This window comes from Phodopus roborovskii, unplaced genomic scaffold, assembly GCF_943737965.1.
Source record: "Phodopus roborovskii unplaced genomic scaffold, PHOROB, whole genome shotgun sequence".
Lineage (NCBI taxonomy): Eukaryota > Metazoa > Chordata > Mammalia > Rodentia > Cricetidae > Phodopus > Phodopus roborovskii.
The window spans coordinates 1,689,308-1,708,415 of NW_026125562.1; the positions used below are offsets into that span (position 1 = coordinate 1,689,308).

Here is a 19,108-nt window from a genome sequence, read left to right on the forward strand (position 1 = left end):
TGAGAAAAGCCCAGCTTTAGGAGCTGTCGTTGAAACGTTTGTGAATTTGTGAGATCGGTGTTTTCTCTATTGCAATGTCCTTTTTCCAATTAAATCTCTCCCTACTTCTTCCTGTAAGTTGGGTCGGTTGGCATGTAACATTAGCAAGTAGCTAGTGGGACTCCAAAAGCCTTGGGGCCAGGTGGCTTTTGTCTGTCATTAGGGAAAACCAAGGGTGCCCGTGATTTGCACTACAACTTTCGAAATTGGGATAAATTTCACAGCAAGGAGGTAGGGAGCTCTGGCTAGGCAAACTAATTGCAAGTTTAAAAATGCTGTGCTCCCAGTTAGCGAGAAGGAGGTGTGCTTGGGAACCCTGTAGGGAGGTTAGGAAGGAGCGAGGGGAGGGGCAGAAGTAGGGGTTTAGAGGGGGAGCCAGTAGAAACTGCGCTTGTGTGGATCAGCAAAGATGGGAGATAAGGATGTGGGTGGTCTTCTTGCCCTAGTACCCCGAGGTCCTTACACAGTGGCAGTGGTGGCCAGAGCAGCAACAGCAGTAGAATCAGCAAGCGGGACGGAGTTAGGACCGCTCGGAGCGCCCAGGTCTCGAGGTAGTATAAGGTTTTTGCTCGCTGGCAGTTGCAGAAGATCTGCTTTTTAAGTGAGAAGAACACGCCACCCCTCCGAGGGCTGCGGCTTCCCAGAGCTGTTTCGTCGCTGGTCCCTTTGCCGGTCCCTGGCGCTCACTCTCTAATTCGTCCGCGCCCCTAAGTTTGCCCAGAGCAGGCTGCGGGCTGGGAGCAGGGTCCCGGCCGGGCGCCGCGGGCGGGGGTTGGGAAGCCGCGAACCGCAATCCAGAAGCATCTTGGGGCCATGTATATTTCATCAAACGGACTTTGGGTGCGTCGCGTCTCGCAGCCATCAATGCTATGTGCAGTGACATTTCTGACTTGAGTGGAGGAATGCGCGAAGGAAACCGGGGGGAAATTGCTTCGAGAGGATCTTCTTGGCGCCAAGGCTAATTGTCCTGATTTATGTCGCTTCTGACAAAAAAGAAAAAAAAGAAAAAGACCCAACATCTTCATCTGAAATAAAATGAAAGGGGTGCCAAGCGGGATAGAACCGCCTGGCCGCTGGTTCTGATCCCCCGGGATCGGAAAAAAAAAATCGTTCTGCGGCTTAAAAGAAAAGAAAGAAGAAAGGAATAGAAATAAGAGACCAGAGAGAGAAAACCCACAGTAAAAGTTTAAGGCGAGAAGTGGCAAAGGCAGTGGCAGCGCTGGGAGGCAGCGAGAGGAGGCGGCTGGCGAGACCTCTGAAGGCGGCTATTTGGTTCCTAATCCCACTGTATTTTTGGAGGGAGAGGCACCCTTTCTCATCCTCCCTTCCACTCCGCCCACCCTTCTCCCTCCCCCTCGTCTACCTGTCAAAGTCACTGATCTTTTGCATTTTGGAAGAGGACGTCAACGGAAAGGAATTCCCCCTGTCCAGGTCCTGGCTCTGAGAGGGCGACGCGCGACGAGGCTGCCCCTGGGGCGCGAGGCCAAGGTAACCGGGACGGGAGGCGCCGGGCGCCATGGGGTCTGGGGCCGCGGACTCCGCCTCCCCATGGCCCTCAGAGTGCACGTAGGGAGGGATACGGACCCCGGGGCTGCGGTGGTGGCGACTCGGGTCCACACCCGCTGCATTCCCATTCCACCCGTGCCCCGTCCGCCGCCAGCGGGTCCCCGCAGCTGCGGTCGCCGCCCCACGCGGGACCAAGCTGGGCAGGGCCGCCGCCCCGCGCCGACGGCTCAGCTCCCGCCCGGCACAGGGCCAGCGGGGTGCCGGGTAAGTGCGGCTGACTCCCTTCTCCTCCAGCGACCCGTGCCTCTTTGGGTGGCCCCTCTCCATCAGTTACTTCCCTCCCTCCCTCTCTCCATCCCTCCTTCTGTCAACCCCGCGTGCCCGCCGAGGGCGGGAGGGGAAATCCGGGTGGGCGAGGAACTTTGGAAAGCGCCTTAAGGAGGCAGAGCGCGCACTCCGGAGCCCGCACCGCTCACACCCACACTATATCCCTGGCGTGTGCCCTGTACCTGTACCGGGTCGCTGGCTGTTGCATCCGGAGCCTGAATCCACCCACCCGCAACGCGCCGGGCTTTCAATCTCCCACACACACACCTGACCACACGCATCGCACAGGCTTTTTTAAATATAATATAATTATATATATATATATGTAATTATATTATATTTTTCTCAGTTTTTTCACCAGGGAAAAAAACAAATAAAAACTTGTCTTGTTGCTCGCCCTGTGAAGAGCTTTTGAAGTCCCCTCTTTTAATCTCATTTATTGGTGCTAGATTAAAGCGTTTCTATCACACATTGTACAGCTGGGGAAAGAAGACCATGGAAGGAGGGAAAGATAGCTTAGGAAAGCTGGTGAAACCCTTTCCTCCTCTACTGGTTTAGTGTTATCTGTTGATGGACTCAGCTAAGGACATGGAGTTTATCTCTGCTATGGATCTGTGGATATCGATATCTAATACAAATAATACCGAATATTATTGGGCCCAAAATAACCAGTTAAGTGATTCATAGGAGAGAAAACTTGGATATAAAAAAGAAACTGCGCCCTCTGCTGTTTATTTTGGTAACCTTATCTTAGGACTCTCCCCCCCCCTCCCCCCGCCCCCATCTCCTTAAGAGTGGCTATCATTTTACAGGGCCTGGAAGGAAAATTCTGGGGGGGGGGGGGAGGATTTCAAATCAACTTTATTTGCAAAGGTGGTAGGCAGATTTCCTCCAGTTGCACCAGGTGTAGGTTTGTAGACCATAGGTGTTCCAGCTGCCACCTCTTTAGTGCCTGTTTTCTTGCAAAGGAGTAAACAAGCAACTTCCCAGCACAACACTTTGTCACCCTTCACAGTGGAAAATTCTGAGCAAGACTCAGAACTCCACTAAACATATGGTAAATCTGGCAGCAGCTTTGCTCTGGAAATCAGGCTTCGTTTTATGACTGAAAATACTAAAAGTTTTCCTATCTTAAAAGAAAAAAAAAAAAAAGAAAGCAAAGATGTTTCCCTCAAAATCGTTTATTCAAATATGCATAGTGATTAAGCTTGCTAGAAAGTTTTGCATCGATGTTTGATGAGGGCAAGGGTTTCCTGATTTGTGTGGCTCTTGGAGAGTAAAGTACCTCTAACCTGTAAGGAGGTCTCTCCTTGTTTTGTACTTTGTGCTTTGCCTCACTGAATGCCTTACCCATTAGTTTTTCTTCTTTGGCAGAGAGAAATCAGCTCAATAATTGTCCAAGAATATTTTTAAGCATAAGAAACTTTCAATCGTTCATTCAATCCTGGATCCTTGCAAGAGGAACCAGGGTGCAAAGAAGAAATGCTTCAGACATTTCTCATTCTGTGCTGTCCTGCTTGCATATATAAGGGGGATGTTTTCCCTGCTAGATACCAGGTCATGACATATCTTTCATCACTAAATATCAACATGAAGGTATCTGGTGTTTCATCTATTTGGCTATTAATCTGTTGGCATTTCCTGTAGTTATATTTAAGAGTAAATGTCATACTTATTTTAAAAGGAACTATTTACTTAGATATACAACTGTGTACCCATTAAGTGTTTGTCTGATGGACATGTGGGTTCAAATGGTTCAGGCTAGCTTTGTTTTGTTTTTAGAAGGCAGTTAATACATGTTGAAGTTTATTTCATTATTTACCAGGGGAAGCAAATATCTGTTTTTGCTTCTGTCATTTATTATTTTTTTAAAACATCACACAGTATCTTTAAACAATTAAACCATTGTGCATTTAGCTGGTAGATATTGTAAATAAGCATTTGAAGAGTTTGTAAGTAACAAAAGCACCAGATCACTGGGAAGAAAATAAAATTTCCTACAATGTAGGAAAACATGTATGTGTTGGTATTTAAATGTGTACATGTGTGTATGTGCTAAATATGCTGTTATAGGGAAGTAAGTGATTTAACATACTTTCAAAAAGTAATTTTAATTTTAGGATCTGGAGTTCTGTTTCAAACTCCAAGTGGGTGTAGAATTTTTCATCTGTGTGTGTGGAAGCTTGTATTTCTGAGCTTCCCTATATTAGAAGGAAGGCTCTATCATTCATATGACAGTTCAATGTCAGGTTTCTTTTAGGCTTAGTTGATTCTGACGTAATTTTATGTATTGTCCTTCTACAAACATAACAGAAAATATGTACTGACTTCCATTACTTTTATCCCTTGATAAAAAATAGAAATCTTTAAAATACCAATGTGTGATATTAAGGCTGCCATGATTGTTCTTTATAATACTCAAAGTCACTTATAAGTAAGACATGTCAAAATTGTTTCATAGATTCCTTATGTTTTTGAGATTGTTAACAAAAAGACAGGAGCTTCTGTTCTTCATGAAGAAACCAAAAGATTCTCTTTTCACAACAAATGGACATGTGCAAAGAACATTGAATGTATGTGAACCTGTGCTCTCACTGTGACTGTGTTCAGAGCTGCTTATCTTGACAGGTTATAGAACTTGTATATTGTTTCCCCTTTATTTTCTTCAGTGAATGAAATGTGATTATCTCCTTCTGTTCATATCCATTCAAAAACATGTAGGTTTATAAAAGTCTTACTGTCTGCACAGAATGAGTCAATACTGTGTATTTCAGGTGCCCTGATGATCTGTGTATTTATGGAATATTTAGCCTATTACCACTTCCTAGTGAGATTATATAATGAAAAGAATGCTAAAATCCAGGGAGAGTTGGTAGATTTACCGACAATACTTCCCTCTTAGTTGATGACATTGGCTGTTCTTTGGGACTATAAAGGCTTGTTCTTTTAATCATTATTAGTTTTGAGTAATATTTTTGAAGCCTTTTTTTCTTTTTTCTGATGAGAGGAAGGGTTTTTTAAATCCTTCCTGCAAAGTTAATGCAAGGTGGAAGGTAATTAGCTATTGAATCCTGGAAAAATGTATGTTCCTTGGATGCAATGCCATTTTGTAGCCTATTTTATCCCTGATCAATAATACCTATCAACCTGAAATCCATGTAATTTTGTGCTTTTTTTCTTTCTTTCTTTTTTTTTTTTTTTTTTTTTTTTTTTTTGGCTATGTCCATTCTTATATCAGAGAGTCATGGGCTTGTAACATATTAATGGGGAAAATTTTAAACAGAAAGGATTTCTTACTCCTTCAGCTCCTAGGTAGAGACGGTGCCAGTCCTTGACTGTTCTGAGTTCCCATGTAAGGAAAGTACAGACATAGAGCTGGAGCTGCCCAGAGCTCTTCTGATTTTGCCCTTATCCAGGTGATCCAGACACTTTTGAAAATTTGCAGTAGTTAGTTCAGTTATGTGCTGGGAGGAAGGGATACATTTAGGATACTAAGCCCCCAAATATGTCATTGTCTGCCCATCCCCTAATCAGTTTGTTTAGCCATTTGCAGTCATGGCAGCTCTTAAGAAGATACTGGTATTTTTTAACCTGGTTCACAGGAAAGCCAGCTGGAAACCAGATGCATTAAGTGTTGGAGGTGGTGGTATAAATAATATTCTCTTTGTACAATATTTGTTTTCTTTGAAAATCCCACAAATCCCTGATTCTCATAAGGCCTCTTTATCACTAAAGTTAATAGATTTAATTTCTTCTAATATGAAGTAGGATTTATTTGATAGCCTGTATGATAGTAGGAAGTAAGGAGAATTTGATATGAAGGGTCCAAAAGAAGGGGTGCTACAGACTTCAGAGTTAGAAGGGAAAGTATAATTATGCTAAAGAATAGCTTATGACTGTACTCAGATTTGCATTACACTGCGGTCAATACCTTTTTCCGTGTCAATGGGAGCTCATTAAATGTAAATTCTGCAGACCAACTGAGCCACACCATATTAGTGCTTGCCAAAGCTTGACATTTTTAATACATTAATAATATGTCTGTAATGTAATGGAAAACTATTAATCACAACTGGTTAGGTGCCAGAAATTTAAGCTGTAATTGGCTGCTTCTTGTCAAGAATGTCTGTCGCACAGTCCTGCAACTGCCTCATATTCAAATATCTTGCACCCCTCTGCATTTTGCCTGTCAGTTCTCTAACTTCGATCAATGATGTAGTCCATAATTCTGTGTAATGGCCATCATTACAGTCTGGTAGACTTTAATGAGAATCCCCTGCATTGGAAGTGCTATTGTCAGGACATGGTGACAGTTACATGCATTTCCTTAGTGTCCACAGTTTCACGCAGATGAGGTCATTGCAATAACATAGGCATGAGGACAGAGTAACAAAGAATTGATGGTTGAGGGAATAGTATTGTCTAAAAAAGGTGAAGAGTAATCTTGAGGGTCATTTAAGCCTATATACTTGAAATGTTCTTTTAAAAAATCATTTTACAAATTAACCAGATATTCACACAGTACAAACTCAAAGTCATTGGTTCCTGACTTAGAAATTGCTGTGTTTTGAAACTAAAAGATTGATGTTAATAATTTTGGAACTAGTATACTTTATACTACCTCACCTCTCATGCTCAATTTCTTCACTTTCCAAAGTGTCTGCTTCCTCTATAAGGATGTAGTAACCATAAGTGAAAAATGAGGCCAGGAAATCTACATTTCTTTCTTCTTAACGCCTTTTCAGATTATTAATCATTAATGTGTTGAGTGTTTCTGAAAATACAAACTTAATGAATTTAAAAACAAACAAACAAAAAATGTAGAAAAGCTTGAATAGCCATAACACATGCTCCTGTAATGTTTTATTTTTCTTTTCTTTTTAGGTTAAGATTTCCAAATTCATGCCACTGAACAGTGTCAAAGTCACAAGGAAGCAAATAAGTCTGTAGTTTACACATGTTTAGACACATTGCTAATTACTGCTTCATGGGAACTCAAATATTCAACATTTTTCCTAATAGAAAATATCACAAATTGCAGCTGTATGATAACATTTTATGAATTGAATATAATGAAAATTGCACTTGCATCCATAAAGCAATTATTATAAATTACTTTGCTATGGAAACACAATTCAACCATCTGTTGGCATTTCATAGTCTCTGTGGCTTAGTTCATTTTAAGATGGTGCATTATTTAAATATAGTGCATTCCCTTTATAAGATTGCTTGAAGATAGCCAACTTCCTTATTTAAACTGTTTAGTATGAATCGAAGAGTCTATAATGGAATTTTCAAAGCTGTAGATTTTTTTTTATTTTGTTCTTTTAAAACTTAAAAGTATGTAATAACTTGAACTGGGAATATGAACCAAATAACTAAGACAATACATTATCACCTGGGTTTTAAATATTAACATTTATTAAGATTTGAATAGTTGAAAACTTGCTAGCAGAATGCATCTGTGACTTTCATCTGTAACTTATACAGGTTACATTATCAGTTTACCCAAAGTACACTGAAATAAAAATCTTTATTTTCTCTTAGAATTAGTGCCCTGTTACTCTGCTTCATGGCCTGCATTTTAAACTGTGTGTTTTACTATGGAACTTTGCCTTTAAAAGCAGCATATAACATCCACCTTTGGGACATATTCTCTCCTGTTATAGAAAGTAACTGTAAATGCAGATGTGATGGCTCTAAAACGATGCAAGAAATAGAAGATTCTTATGAAAGGAATATTTGCCTTTTGGTTTTATTTATTTATTTATTTATTTTAGTATTTTCAGAGAGCCTAGTTATCTTTTTCAGTAAATGCAACTAAACAAAAGATGTTAAATTCTTTTAGTATAATGAGAAAATTCAGAGAGAGGCTTGTCCCCATATGACCAGTTTTCATTTACCTGCCCCTAACAAAAGCTAAGAAATGTACAAGGAATTTGGAGAATTTTAGGGTCTATTTGCTAAAAGAAGAAAGGCACACAAGTAATTGTCATTGTTATAAAGGCTCTCTTTATTCCCATTGTTCTCTTGGAGGATTTTTAAGCTAGCTGTAAAAGCTGTTTAAATCCAGAAGCTTGCTCTCAGTAGTTAAGATGGAAATAAAATTTTTGAAGCAAAAGCCTGTTAACTCTCCTAGAATATATTCATCTAGCTTTGTTATGGAAGAGTCAAATCCTTCATATCAAAATTCTCCCCAATGTGGATGGGTACCCTGATCAGCCTAGCAAGGCATCTAACTGAAGCGTATCCATATTACACCAGTTTGCTTTATATCACACTGAGCCTTTGAAACGTCAAAGCATCATACATTTCCTAATGCATTGATTCCAGAGTAATAACTCTTACTCTTATTGTTTCCACAAAGGTTGGTGCCAGAAGAGAAAAAGAAAATGATTGCTGGTGAACAGACACAGGGCCGTAGACACTCATCCTTGTGCTCCAGATACTGATCCCTCATCGCATCTGAGCAGCCCTAGTGACCCTGAACGCTGAGGATCATTCAGGATTATTGAATGTACAATGGGAGAGCCATCACTTTGGTAAATTATTATCTGCTCCTGGACGTCTTTCACAAAAGTCTAATAGATATGTTCTACGAGGAGGAAAGACTGCAAGCTGCTAATGCCTAACATAAAAGCAGGTTAGGCTTCCACCAAAATCCTCAGCATCCCTGACCACACAGTAAATCTATCACATTAAGTTTGGGAATCTGCTTTGAGACCACAGCATTTTTTCTTTTTTTTAATATACAGACCTACCTACATAAAGACACACACACACACACACACACACACACACACACACACACACACACCACGCACATACACACAACACACAACGTACTCATGTGTATGTGAAAGAGACAGACTACAAATAAGACACGAAGATTGCCAAGATTTTAGAGATGTATTTGTCAAGATTCCTGTCGATTCATGCCCTGTGGGTTACAGTGTCCTCTGTGATGCAGCCCTACCCTTTAGTGTGGGGACATTATGATGTATGTAAAACTCAGATTTACACAGAAGAAGGGAAAGTTTGGGATTATATGGCCTGCCAACCGGAATCCACGGACATGACAAAATATCTGAAAGTGAAACTGGACCCTCCGGATATTACCTGTGGAGACCCTCCAGAGTCGTTCTGTGCAATGGTGAGGCAGTGCTTTTGAGTAGAGTATTTCAATAAATGCCATTAAATCTCATTGGCAAACAAATGTGGTGAGTGGGAAGGCTCAGTTTGGCAGAGCCAAATCTGCAGGTGGCAGATTCATGTTGAGAGGCTGGCTTCATTCTCTGGAGGCTTGTCCTATCTGGGGTTACAATATATATGGCGTGATTGATGTATGGGGGCTTGTTGCTTGCCAGCAAGCCAAAAGTTTCAGTGAGACAGGTGGCGTGTGCATATATTACAAATCAAAAAGCTGAATTGATGGTCAAATTTTAGAATAGAAACTGAAATGTTAGGACAGCTGGGTTAAGTTTATGATGAAAATCCATTAGTAAATCAATGTTAAGAATACAAAGTTGCTGGGAGGTGGTGGCACACACCTTTAATCCCAGCACTCAGGAAGCAGAGGCAGGTGGATTTCTTTGAGTTCAAGGCCAGCCTGGTCTGCAAAGGTACACAGAGAAACCCTGTCTTAAAAAGTAAAAAAGAATGCAAAGGTTTATTATTACACATAGATGAAGGCAGGCCCAAATCCCATAGTGCCAGATTAGTTGAGGTCACCTGTATCCTTTACCAGATATCATCTCTGGTAGGTGTTCCTCAGGTAAGGGAGCAGCAAGAAGAAAAGAAGAAGGAAGGACAGTAAACTTTCTTGAAGGATTTTCCCAGGGATTTTATTTACCAACTCATGCATACCCTTATTACCAAGGGTTGCATTTCTATGGGAATTTTGAAAGTGGATGTTGAAATGCCAAAAACACATTTGTTGAAATCAATGACCTGGGGACATGTAAATTTAGACAATAATAAAAGGAGTTATAACAGTCTTTATTCTTGGAGTGTATTTGAGGCCTTTTCCAGGTTGAACACACACTAGAAGAAAGGTAGTATTAGAGAAACATGTTGAATTTCCAAATAAAATAATAGCAGAAAATATACATGTAAGGTGTTATTAAAGAGATGGGTGCTTAATATGGTGTCAGTTAATGGGGTAAGAAATTGAGACAGTATGTCCATTTTGTTTTATGTTGTTGGTTTTTATTGGAGACAGTCTTTATTTGATATAAGAACTATGACCCCATTTTAATCCACATAACAGATATAACCATGTGGCAGATTTTAATAGTATCTTACCTGACTTTATTATCTTGAACTTGGCCTGGCATTTTCAGGCTCGTGAAACTATTAATCAAAGTAGCATCTGCTCACAGTCCCCAGTGAGTTAAATTAACATAAGATTGTCTCAGATGGAGCACTGTAGAAAAGGTTTTGTAGCAGGAAATGATTTTGAGCAATAAAAAGTGTTTTCACCTAAAAGCTAAGGGCTTGCCATTTTTCAGAAGTGCCTTTGGGGACTGCTTTGAATTATAGTCTAAACTTGATTTTGTGGAGAGTGAGAAAAAGACCTTGGCTATTAGGTGTCACTATGACTAAAGTGCCCTAAATGACTAAATATTTCAAAGAGAGGGCCTCGTCTCTCTGGGTAACAGGTATGTGCTTCAGAAAGAAGTTGCATTTTGGAAACCACCACAGGCTTCCAGTAAACATATCAGTAAAACTTTGATAAATCTGTAAAAGACCAGGGACATTTGTTGGCTTTATATGAGCTCTTTAGTAATTTCTTATAAAAGGTCCAATTTAAAATTTCTTGCAAATGTGGTGTGAAATTACTGTTTGGTTATAGGTTATACAAGCTCCCAGAGCCTGCATTCTGGGCCAGATCTTCTCATGGAGAGACTCTAGCCCCGGCTATTGGGTTCTGTGATGTACAGAACAATATGCCTCTTCTGGAATTGCTTAACAATTTACAGAGCTAAGTGAAATACTTAATGTCCTTTGCCAGAGTGCAGTTTCTACTCACATGGATACTATAGGATATGTTCAAGGTGTAATTTGTGTGTGCTGCTTCCTTGAATTCTCCTTTGGCCAGAGAACACTCACTCAGCATTTCTACTGCCCAACATGTAAAGAATTCCCATGGTCAGCATACCTATTTCTTCCAATAGAAGCAGGAAAGGGCACATTACAGGACTTTCCAGACTAGCTTTTCACAGGAGCAAGGTCTCAGGTCCTTAAGTAAGTTAATTCCTATCATGTCAGTGGCTAAATAATGGTGCAGGTACCATGGGAAAAGAGAATTAACAGAATGTTCCTAGGTTGGCCTGAAGTACAACTGTGTTTTATATATGTGTTCCCATGAACCCCACCCAAGCTACACTGTAGTGCAATTCAGGTACTCAGGAGCAGCTTAAGTTTGCCCAGGTGGATTTAGACATGTAACTTCACAGAGTGTAAGATTTCTGAGTTACCTATCAGTCATTAATTTGTGTTCCTTAATGTGCATATGATTGGCATAGCAGATTTAATAATCTCCTTTAAATGTGAACCTTGGGACTATTAGTATGCATATTAAGTGCCAACTCAATGATAATGGCCCAAATACTGCAAAACTTCCCTTCTGTGGTTGTGGATTTTCTATAAAATGTCTTAGTGTAAAAGTTCTTAAAACAGGCTATAAATTGGGATGCTGTAGTATCAGGTCTGTTGAGGAGCTCCTTAGCCCAAAGTCTAATGGGAATCCATAAAGGCACTTATGCTAGGACTTATGGGTCCTGTGCTCTCTGACACTCGCTTCCATTCCAGAGTTGTTATGGCCTATTACATCACTAGGGCTGCCAAATAGACACAACCATTACTTTGCCCCATATGTAAATGTTCACTGTAAATGGCTTTGCCTCCTTGGCTAGTAACACTCTTATTAGTAATTGCTCCAGGGTTTCTGAACACAGGTAATACATTCAGCCATAGAAATAGTCTATGATTCTAAGAGTTAATGCTCTGAAAATTTGTAGTGCTGCCTTCTGTATTTTCTCTGTCAGTATGTCCGTGACCACCCATGAATATTGCATTGACTTTAATTCTGAGTGAACTTGGAGGGGAAAAACAGCTTATGATTCCATTTAATAATAGATCTGTGCTTGCTAACCAGCATGTCCTATCTTTGCCAAATCTTCTATGTCAAGTAATTTAAAATGGTTAGATATTAACTGTATTAGCACTTCCAAACAATCGTTTGCTGGAAAAAAAACTTGTCTATGATAGGTTATACATATGAACATAGAGTGAATGTCATTTATGAATGTGTGTGAATTATTTATTTTGAAAATTTTTTATTTTCTTTTTAATTTAATACATTTCTTTTCAAATTGACAGTGCATAACATTGAGGACTATTTTTGTGAGTGAGGAGAAACCTGCAAGGCACAGGGTTGGTTGGCTGCTTTTGCTCTTACAGCCGAGGAGGCAACCCATTTGTGCCGAGCCTGTCCTTTCAGCCATAATTCAAGCTTCAGGTAGCATGCCTCTGTTACAAGACACAGGTCATCTAGTGACAATGATTTTATTTGTGTAAGGAGCAGGTAGGATGAGCTGATACTGTGTGTAAAGCTGAAGTGACGACACAGAGCTCTGACTTGGTCTTTGTGTTTAGATAAACATAGCTGTCATGTCCCCTCCAGGCAACACCCCAGTGGCTTAAAAATGGAAAAATTATCTTCAATTATCTCCAGCATGCAGCCAATTTTCTGTGTAACTTAAACAGAAGCATTGAAAAGAAGCCTCCAGATAAAAGATGCCGTGTACATTTGTACAATTTATGGGGCAAAAGTGCTGATGGCTGCGGAAATGGGGACCCTCGAGTGCTGCCATGGATTTCAGAACCAATCAAAACTAAATGAGAAAACAAAGATTATTAAAAAGTCTTTTGTGCATGTAATTTTGGCATAACATTATGAGGTGGACATTAAATGTTTACCATGGAGACTTTCAGCATCATTAATGCAGCATGCCTGTAATTACAAATGCACTCGTATGACTAAGAAATGGAGAAAATAAAGTCCTCTGAGGTGTATTTAGCAACACCCTCATTATGTTTACTGGAATAATTAAAAGAAAGGGCATAATTTTTCTAAATAAAATGTCAGACCTTGAAATGGAAATGGATTTTCTTGAGAAAATTTACTAATGTGTGCCTGTGCTCTTGACAGGCATTCATTCAACGACCTTACCAGGTCTGCTAATGACAGTTCCATATGTATGCTTTCTATTAAGAAGAAAACAGTTACTGTAAGCATTGTGGATAGAACATATTTCATTAGAGTCAAGTGAAATTTATAAAAGTAATAGGAAACTTTTATACTTTGTGATTTCAAAGGAACCTGTGGGGCAAGCAGTTGACAATGGAGAGTCTTCGGGACTACATGTAACTTATATTTCTGATTTGACAGTATCTTGGGTTCTCATCTGGTCGCTATCAGGTGGCATTTGAGGAATTAATTTGATTTTTTTCAGTGACAAGGGATTAATATCGGTTTTCTAAAAACTGGAAGTGACATTGACTTAGACAATAGCTGAATAGTCTTAAAAATGTTCTGTTCATATGAATCATAATTTGATAAGCAAATTAAGTTTTAATAACAGTGGCATCTTTCCTTTGAACTGATTTTCCTCTTAAATTATGATAGAATGGAGTTTTAAGAAAACTATTTTTTTATTACCACTTCTTTGTTATTAGTTCATTATTTAGACTTATTTCTCAGAGATGACTAATTTACATTAAAATGATTAAGTTGCACAAGGACAAACATTTCTGATTTACCACTTCATCAAGGAACCTCTTGTTGAGAAGCTCACAGTCAGAATTGAAAAGTAGCATGTAATTTTATGGCATGTCAAAGAACCACTTGGAAAATGATTTGGTAGCTAAATGCCTAATATTTAACTCTATCAGAAAAGAAATAGAAGTAAGGCTGACTGGAATATTTAGGTACCTGTAGCATTCCAGTTATGGTCTGGTGACCGGGTAAATGACAAGAGGATTTCTCATATCCTTCAGGACACATGGAGAATGAAAGTCATTTTGTAATACCCCACAAGTGTGAGGAGGGCTGAGGGTATAGCTCAGAGGAAGAGTACTTTCCTAGAGTTTACAAAGCTCTGGATTCTACCACAAGCACCACTCAAAACTAAAGTAAATATTAGTTATCATAGGTTATTTGAAAGAAATACTAATATGTATCAAACAACACTGAAATGCCTTTGTTCATCAAACAGTATGATTTACCTAAAAAGACCTATCTCCCACACCCCAAGACTTCAGGGTTAAAGAAAGTGTCTGTGTGTTACTGAGTTGAAATCAAATGGAAGGGCCATCTCTTATGTACTCAGGAATGAGATTGCCACTCACTGGAACCAATCTGCATATCAGTCATGAAAAGGAACAAGTCCTGGGGATCAGACAAGTCCTTGTCTCTGAGCTTGGCTCTCTTTTATTGGACTTCATGATCCCACAAAAGTAGAAGCAATGGCCTTGTATGCATGGTCAAGAATGAAGTCAGGAGACTTTTTTCCAAACAAAACGCTGAAGAAAAATAAACTACACAATGTATACTGTAGTCTTGCCCCTTTAACTAACACAATAACTACATTTTATGTTAGAATTCAGTAAATATACATTACCCATATCATAGCCAGAACACAAGTTTTACAGTATAGGATTTACCCTTTCTGTGTGCTATGCTATCTCTTATCCTGAATCTGAACCACATATTTTGTGTGGTGTTGGTCTTTGGAACTTGCTTAGGGGTATAAACATACACACACACATACACACACACCATTGCATAATTTCTTATTTTAATTCTTTATAATTTTGTTTTGTTTTGTTTGCTTTTTGAGGCAGGGTTTCTCTGCATTGCTTTGGAGTTTTTCCTGGGACTCACTCTGTAGACCAGGCTGGCCTTGAACTCACAAAGATCTGCCTGCCTCTGCCTCCCAGGTGCTGGCATTAAAGGCATGCACCACCAACACCCAGGTAATTCATTATATTTTACATATACCATTGTGTAATATTTTTACTCTGTAGAATTTTTTCACTTATTCTTCTATGTATGGGCATTTAGGTGGTTTGTTCTTACACCTGAAGACACTTGACAGATATTGCTAAATTGTCCACCAGAAAGTTATTTAAGGACAATATTAAATATCATCAGCATATACAGATCCTTATAAATATTTGAAAATGTTCTTAAATTCTCTTATTACAAGGTCTTAGCAGATAAAAGAAAGACAATTAGCCAAGAAATGAGGGTCAAATTATCCACATTCTTTCCATTCTTTCAACTAGCATTAGAATCTTTAAAATTTCACATTGAGATAAGGACATATTTCAGAGTGCAAGTGGCACTTCATTTTATTAAGCATTCATTTATTGCATTTATTTTCTTATTGAGAAAGCTGATGCCTGAGTTTCTTGTCTGTTTACATATCATTATTTCTAGCTATAGTAGTTTTATTGCTTGTAATTCTATCTGTTTTATTTTCCCCTACAGAAGCCACCAATTTAAAGAGATATATACATATACATAAATGTGAGCCTTTCCACACAAACTTCAGTTTTGTTAATCAGTTCCAAGAATAAGCATCCTTCTTGCCTGAAGGCAAGAGCTTGCTTTAGAGTTTTTCCCATGCCGTTCAGTCTGGAAATACCCTGAATTTCTGCCCTGGATTTTTTTTTTTTTTTTTTTTTTTAATTTTTTAAGTCAACCACGTTTCCTCTCCTTCCTCTCCTTCAGTTCCCCTTCCCCACCTCCTTTCTACCCCCATGGACTCCTCAGAAATGGTAAGGCCTCCCATTAGGGAGTGAAAAAAAAAAGCCTCTGCCCTGGATTTTGATGGCAGGCTTCCACAGTCCTGGGCTAGAAAAGATCCATCTGAGGGTCCACATCTGTGTCTCCTGTGTTCATACGTAAAAACTTTGCAAAGTTGCTATTTTCTTTAAGCAGAGGGTTTATATCCTCTTAGAATTTATGTTGTTGAAAACAATTGCAAACAATAACATATTCTTTGTATAAAGCTACTGTTGTAAAATTTGCTTAGGTTTTAATTTGCCAGACCAATGGGAATACTTTTTTTGTTTTTTTTAAGAGACATTTTTCCTTTAATTTTCGAAACTTCTATTCTTGCACTTGGAAAAAGTCTCAAAGTTGTTTCGCAAACACCATATTTGAAAACAAGTTACTGACATTGGCAGGTGGTCAGTTTCTTTTTGTTGTACCTGGAATAGATTCACATAGTGTCTGCTCCATGGAAGTTAAAGGTGTGAGCTGAGAAAGAGACCAGAATTGGTTTTCACTTTTTGACCTACTTTGAAGCTGACTTCTAAAATATTAAATGAAGAGCTGAGTTAGGTATTGCTCCAGTACAAAGAAAGAGCCCTTTTGTTCCACAAGGTCGGTGTCCATGGAGCGGTCCAGGGGCTGACATCACTGGGTCATGTCTGCCAATGATTTTCCACCATCATGTATAACTTTTTGTTCCTTCTTGGAAATGAAGAAATCAAACACACTTCCAAGCATGTTCTAGGAATTAATCTTGTGTTTCAGCTTTGTTGTGTTTCCTCTGTGTTGGTTTATATGAGGCAGGAATTAATATGTAAGTAGAAAAAAATGAACAAGTATGAGAGGTATAAATCTAGCTGAGAAGATAGAAGACCATCCTAGAGAAGGAATTCTGTATTGAAAAGAAAGATATTTTAATGTGTGAATAGGTGCCAGATGACATGAATGCAGAATGTGTAAAACTGTAACTTGTCTGACAGACTTGGAGAGCTGAGGTCTGTAGGTCACATGAAGTTTACAATAATGTTCCTCATTCTTTTTGTAAGTGAATTCAAAAGTTGTGAACCAGGTAGATTAAGGTCATTTAAATTGTGGACCATGTGAAGTCTCTGTATGTAGTGAGATAGTTCTGTGGCATTGACCACGCCCATTGGGGGTGGAGCCATGGGCGGAAGTGACCTGTGGAAGGAGGTCAGAGGGGGCCAGGAAAGGCTCTCTCTTTCTGGCGTGACTCGGACAGGAGAGGATTTGGTTGAATTTCCTGGTGTTCATCTGTCTAGGTTGTAAGCTATTTCTCCCTGAATAAACATCTATTTGGCCTATTTGTTTATCCTGATCCTTATTTACTGCGATATCTGTATGAGTAGAAGAGAATACAGTTGATGTCTATACATGTTACAGAAAAAAATATATATACACATATATATGTATATGTATATATGTATATATATTATAAAGAAAATGAGCTGATGGCCAATATGTTAATCCAAGGTTTTTTACATATCCTTTGACTAGGCCACATAGATTATTATTGTAAAGTTTTGGCAGATTCTTTTATACGAGGTGTTATGGACTGTTTACATTAGTATAAATATCATCTAGATCACAATAATGCTGTGTGTAACCATCATAGGGGTTGGTGCTTTCTAAATGGCATATGCAGTGTGATTTGTACAGTAGAGCTGATTACACACCATAGAACTGAGTTTTTGCTACATTTTACAAAATTGACTTGTAGCTGAAGCTGATTTGATAAAGAACTTATTGGTGCCCTGCTCTGTATTAAACACTCGATATGGTTTGTTCCTATAATGTTCAATCCTATCATTATCCTTGTGTACCAGGTAAAGTAATTGAAGCATGAAGCTAAGTAATTTTCCATCTGGGGAGAGGGAATGCAATAAATGCAGGCATGCTGGCACCCATGCCCCCCTCTTAAACTATTCTATTCCCTCTTAATTTTATTTGTAGTGTATTCAAGAAAACCATAGCGAACACCATTTTAAAAATTATATTTGTGATGTGGACTGTGGGTTACAATGCTATGATTTTGTTATTTAGAAAACCTTTTATCTGAAATAAACTCATAAAATTGGATTCGGTAAACAGTGCAGAGAATGTTGGAATTGCATAAAATGTGATGAGAGTCTTCATTTAGGGGTAAGGGAGCCAATCAACAGTGTTTGTTTCTGTTCTTTCTTTCCTCTTTCTCATTAATGTGTTCATACGTTGTTAGAAACACAGAGAGCTGAGTACATACTGTACTCACACTGACTAACTCCGTAATAGTAAGTCAGCAATTGTTGACTAGTTAGCAACATCATATCATTGTGGGTGAGGTGTTGAGGAAAGTAGTTGGCCTGATGATTCTGTGTGTTTTACAGTCTCAATAAACACTGGTATCCTAGAGCAGACTGCCTCCATGGTTTCTCTATTTGGATGTCTACTAGGCATTTAAAATCTAACAGGGTTATTATAGCAGTCTTGTTTTTTGTTTTTTTTTTTTTTTTGTTTGTCTGTTTGTTTGTTTTTGTTTTTTTTTCTCCTACCTAAATCAATTTTGCTTTCATTTGTTCCATGTCTGTAAGTGGTAGCTTATATTCATCCATTTGTTGCTCAGAGTAAACAGTCTAGAAATTCCCTTCAGTTCCTCTGTAAAAACACATACTAGCAAGCCCTGTGAGTGAAAGCTTCAAGCTATCTTATAAATATGACCATTTTTCACCATCAATCAATCAGCTCTCTATTGAAGCTGAACTCTATAGTGTCTCTTAATTGGCCTCCCTGTTTTCAACTCTTGCTCTTTTAACAAAATTATGTACCTTTTGTAATATTCCATGATATGTAATATAATATTCAAATGTGTATTTTTACATATATTTGGTTCTTCATATTTGAAGGCTGTATATATAAATAATCAACCACTTTGGGATAAAAAACATTTCAAAGATATTATTTGTCCCAAACATGTACAGATATTTATTATTCTCCAAATAATAGTGTGGAACAACTACCTATATAATATTCACATGTTGGTTAGTCTAAAACTCATGTAAATATACAGAGGACTGTGAGTAGTTACCATTTCATATAATGATGTGAGCATCCATAGATTCTGGTACCCACAAGGAATCCTGGAACTAGTTCCCATGGATTTAGAGGACTGGCTGCAACTTTTATAATGTTATTCATTTGATCCTTTCCTTATCCAATTTCATCCTGTAACATTGTGCTTATTTAAAATGAAATCAAACCTCTTCCCACTGCCTGGAAGGCTTGATGTAACTACATAGGACTGGGATCTTTACTGTGCTGTTCCTGTTCCTTCCTCACTAGGTTGTTTGGCAGTAACCTCTCAGGTCCCTCCTAACAGTTTATCCCTGTCTCTCT

At 38.8% G+C, this 19,108-nt stretch overlaps 1 protein-coding gene across 1 annotated transcript in view; it reads left to right on the forward strand.

Annotated features, from left to right (window-relative positions):
• Positions 1–8,739: 8,739 nt before the first annotated feature.
• Ntng1 (netrin G1) overlaps positions 8,740–19,108 on the forward strand; it is a 330,833-nt gene continuing 320,464 nt past the window's right edge. Inside the window, exon 1 of the mRNA XM_051177690.1 lies at positions 8,740–9,025. Coding sequence (XP_051033647.1) covers positions 8,780–9,025 — 246 coding nt within the window. The 5' untranslated portion in view covers positions 8,740–8,779. The remainder of the gene's footprint in view (positions 9,026–19,108) is intronic.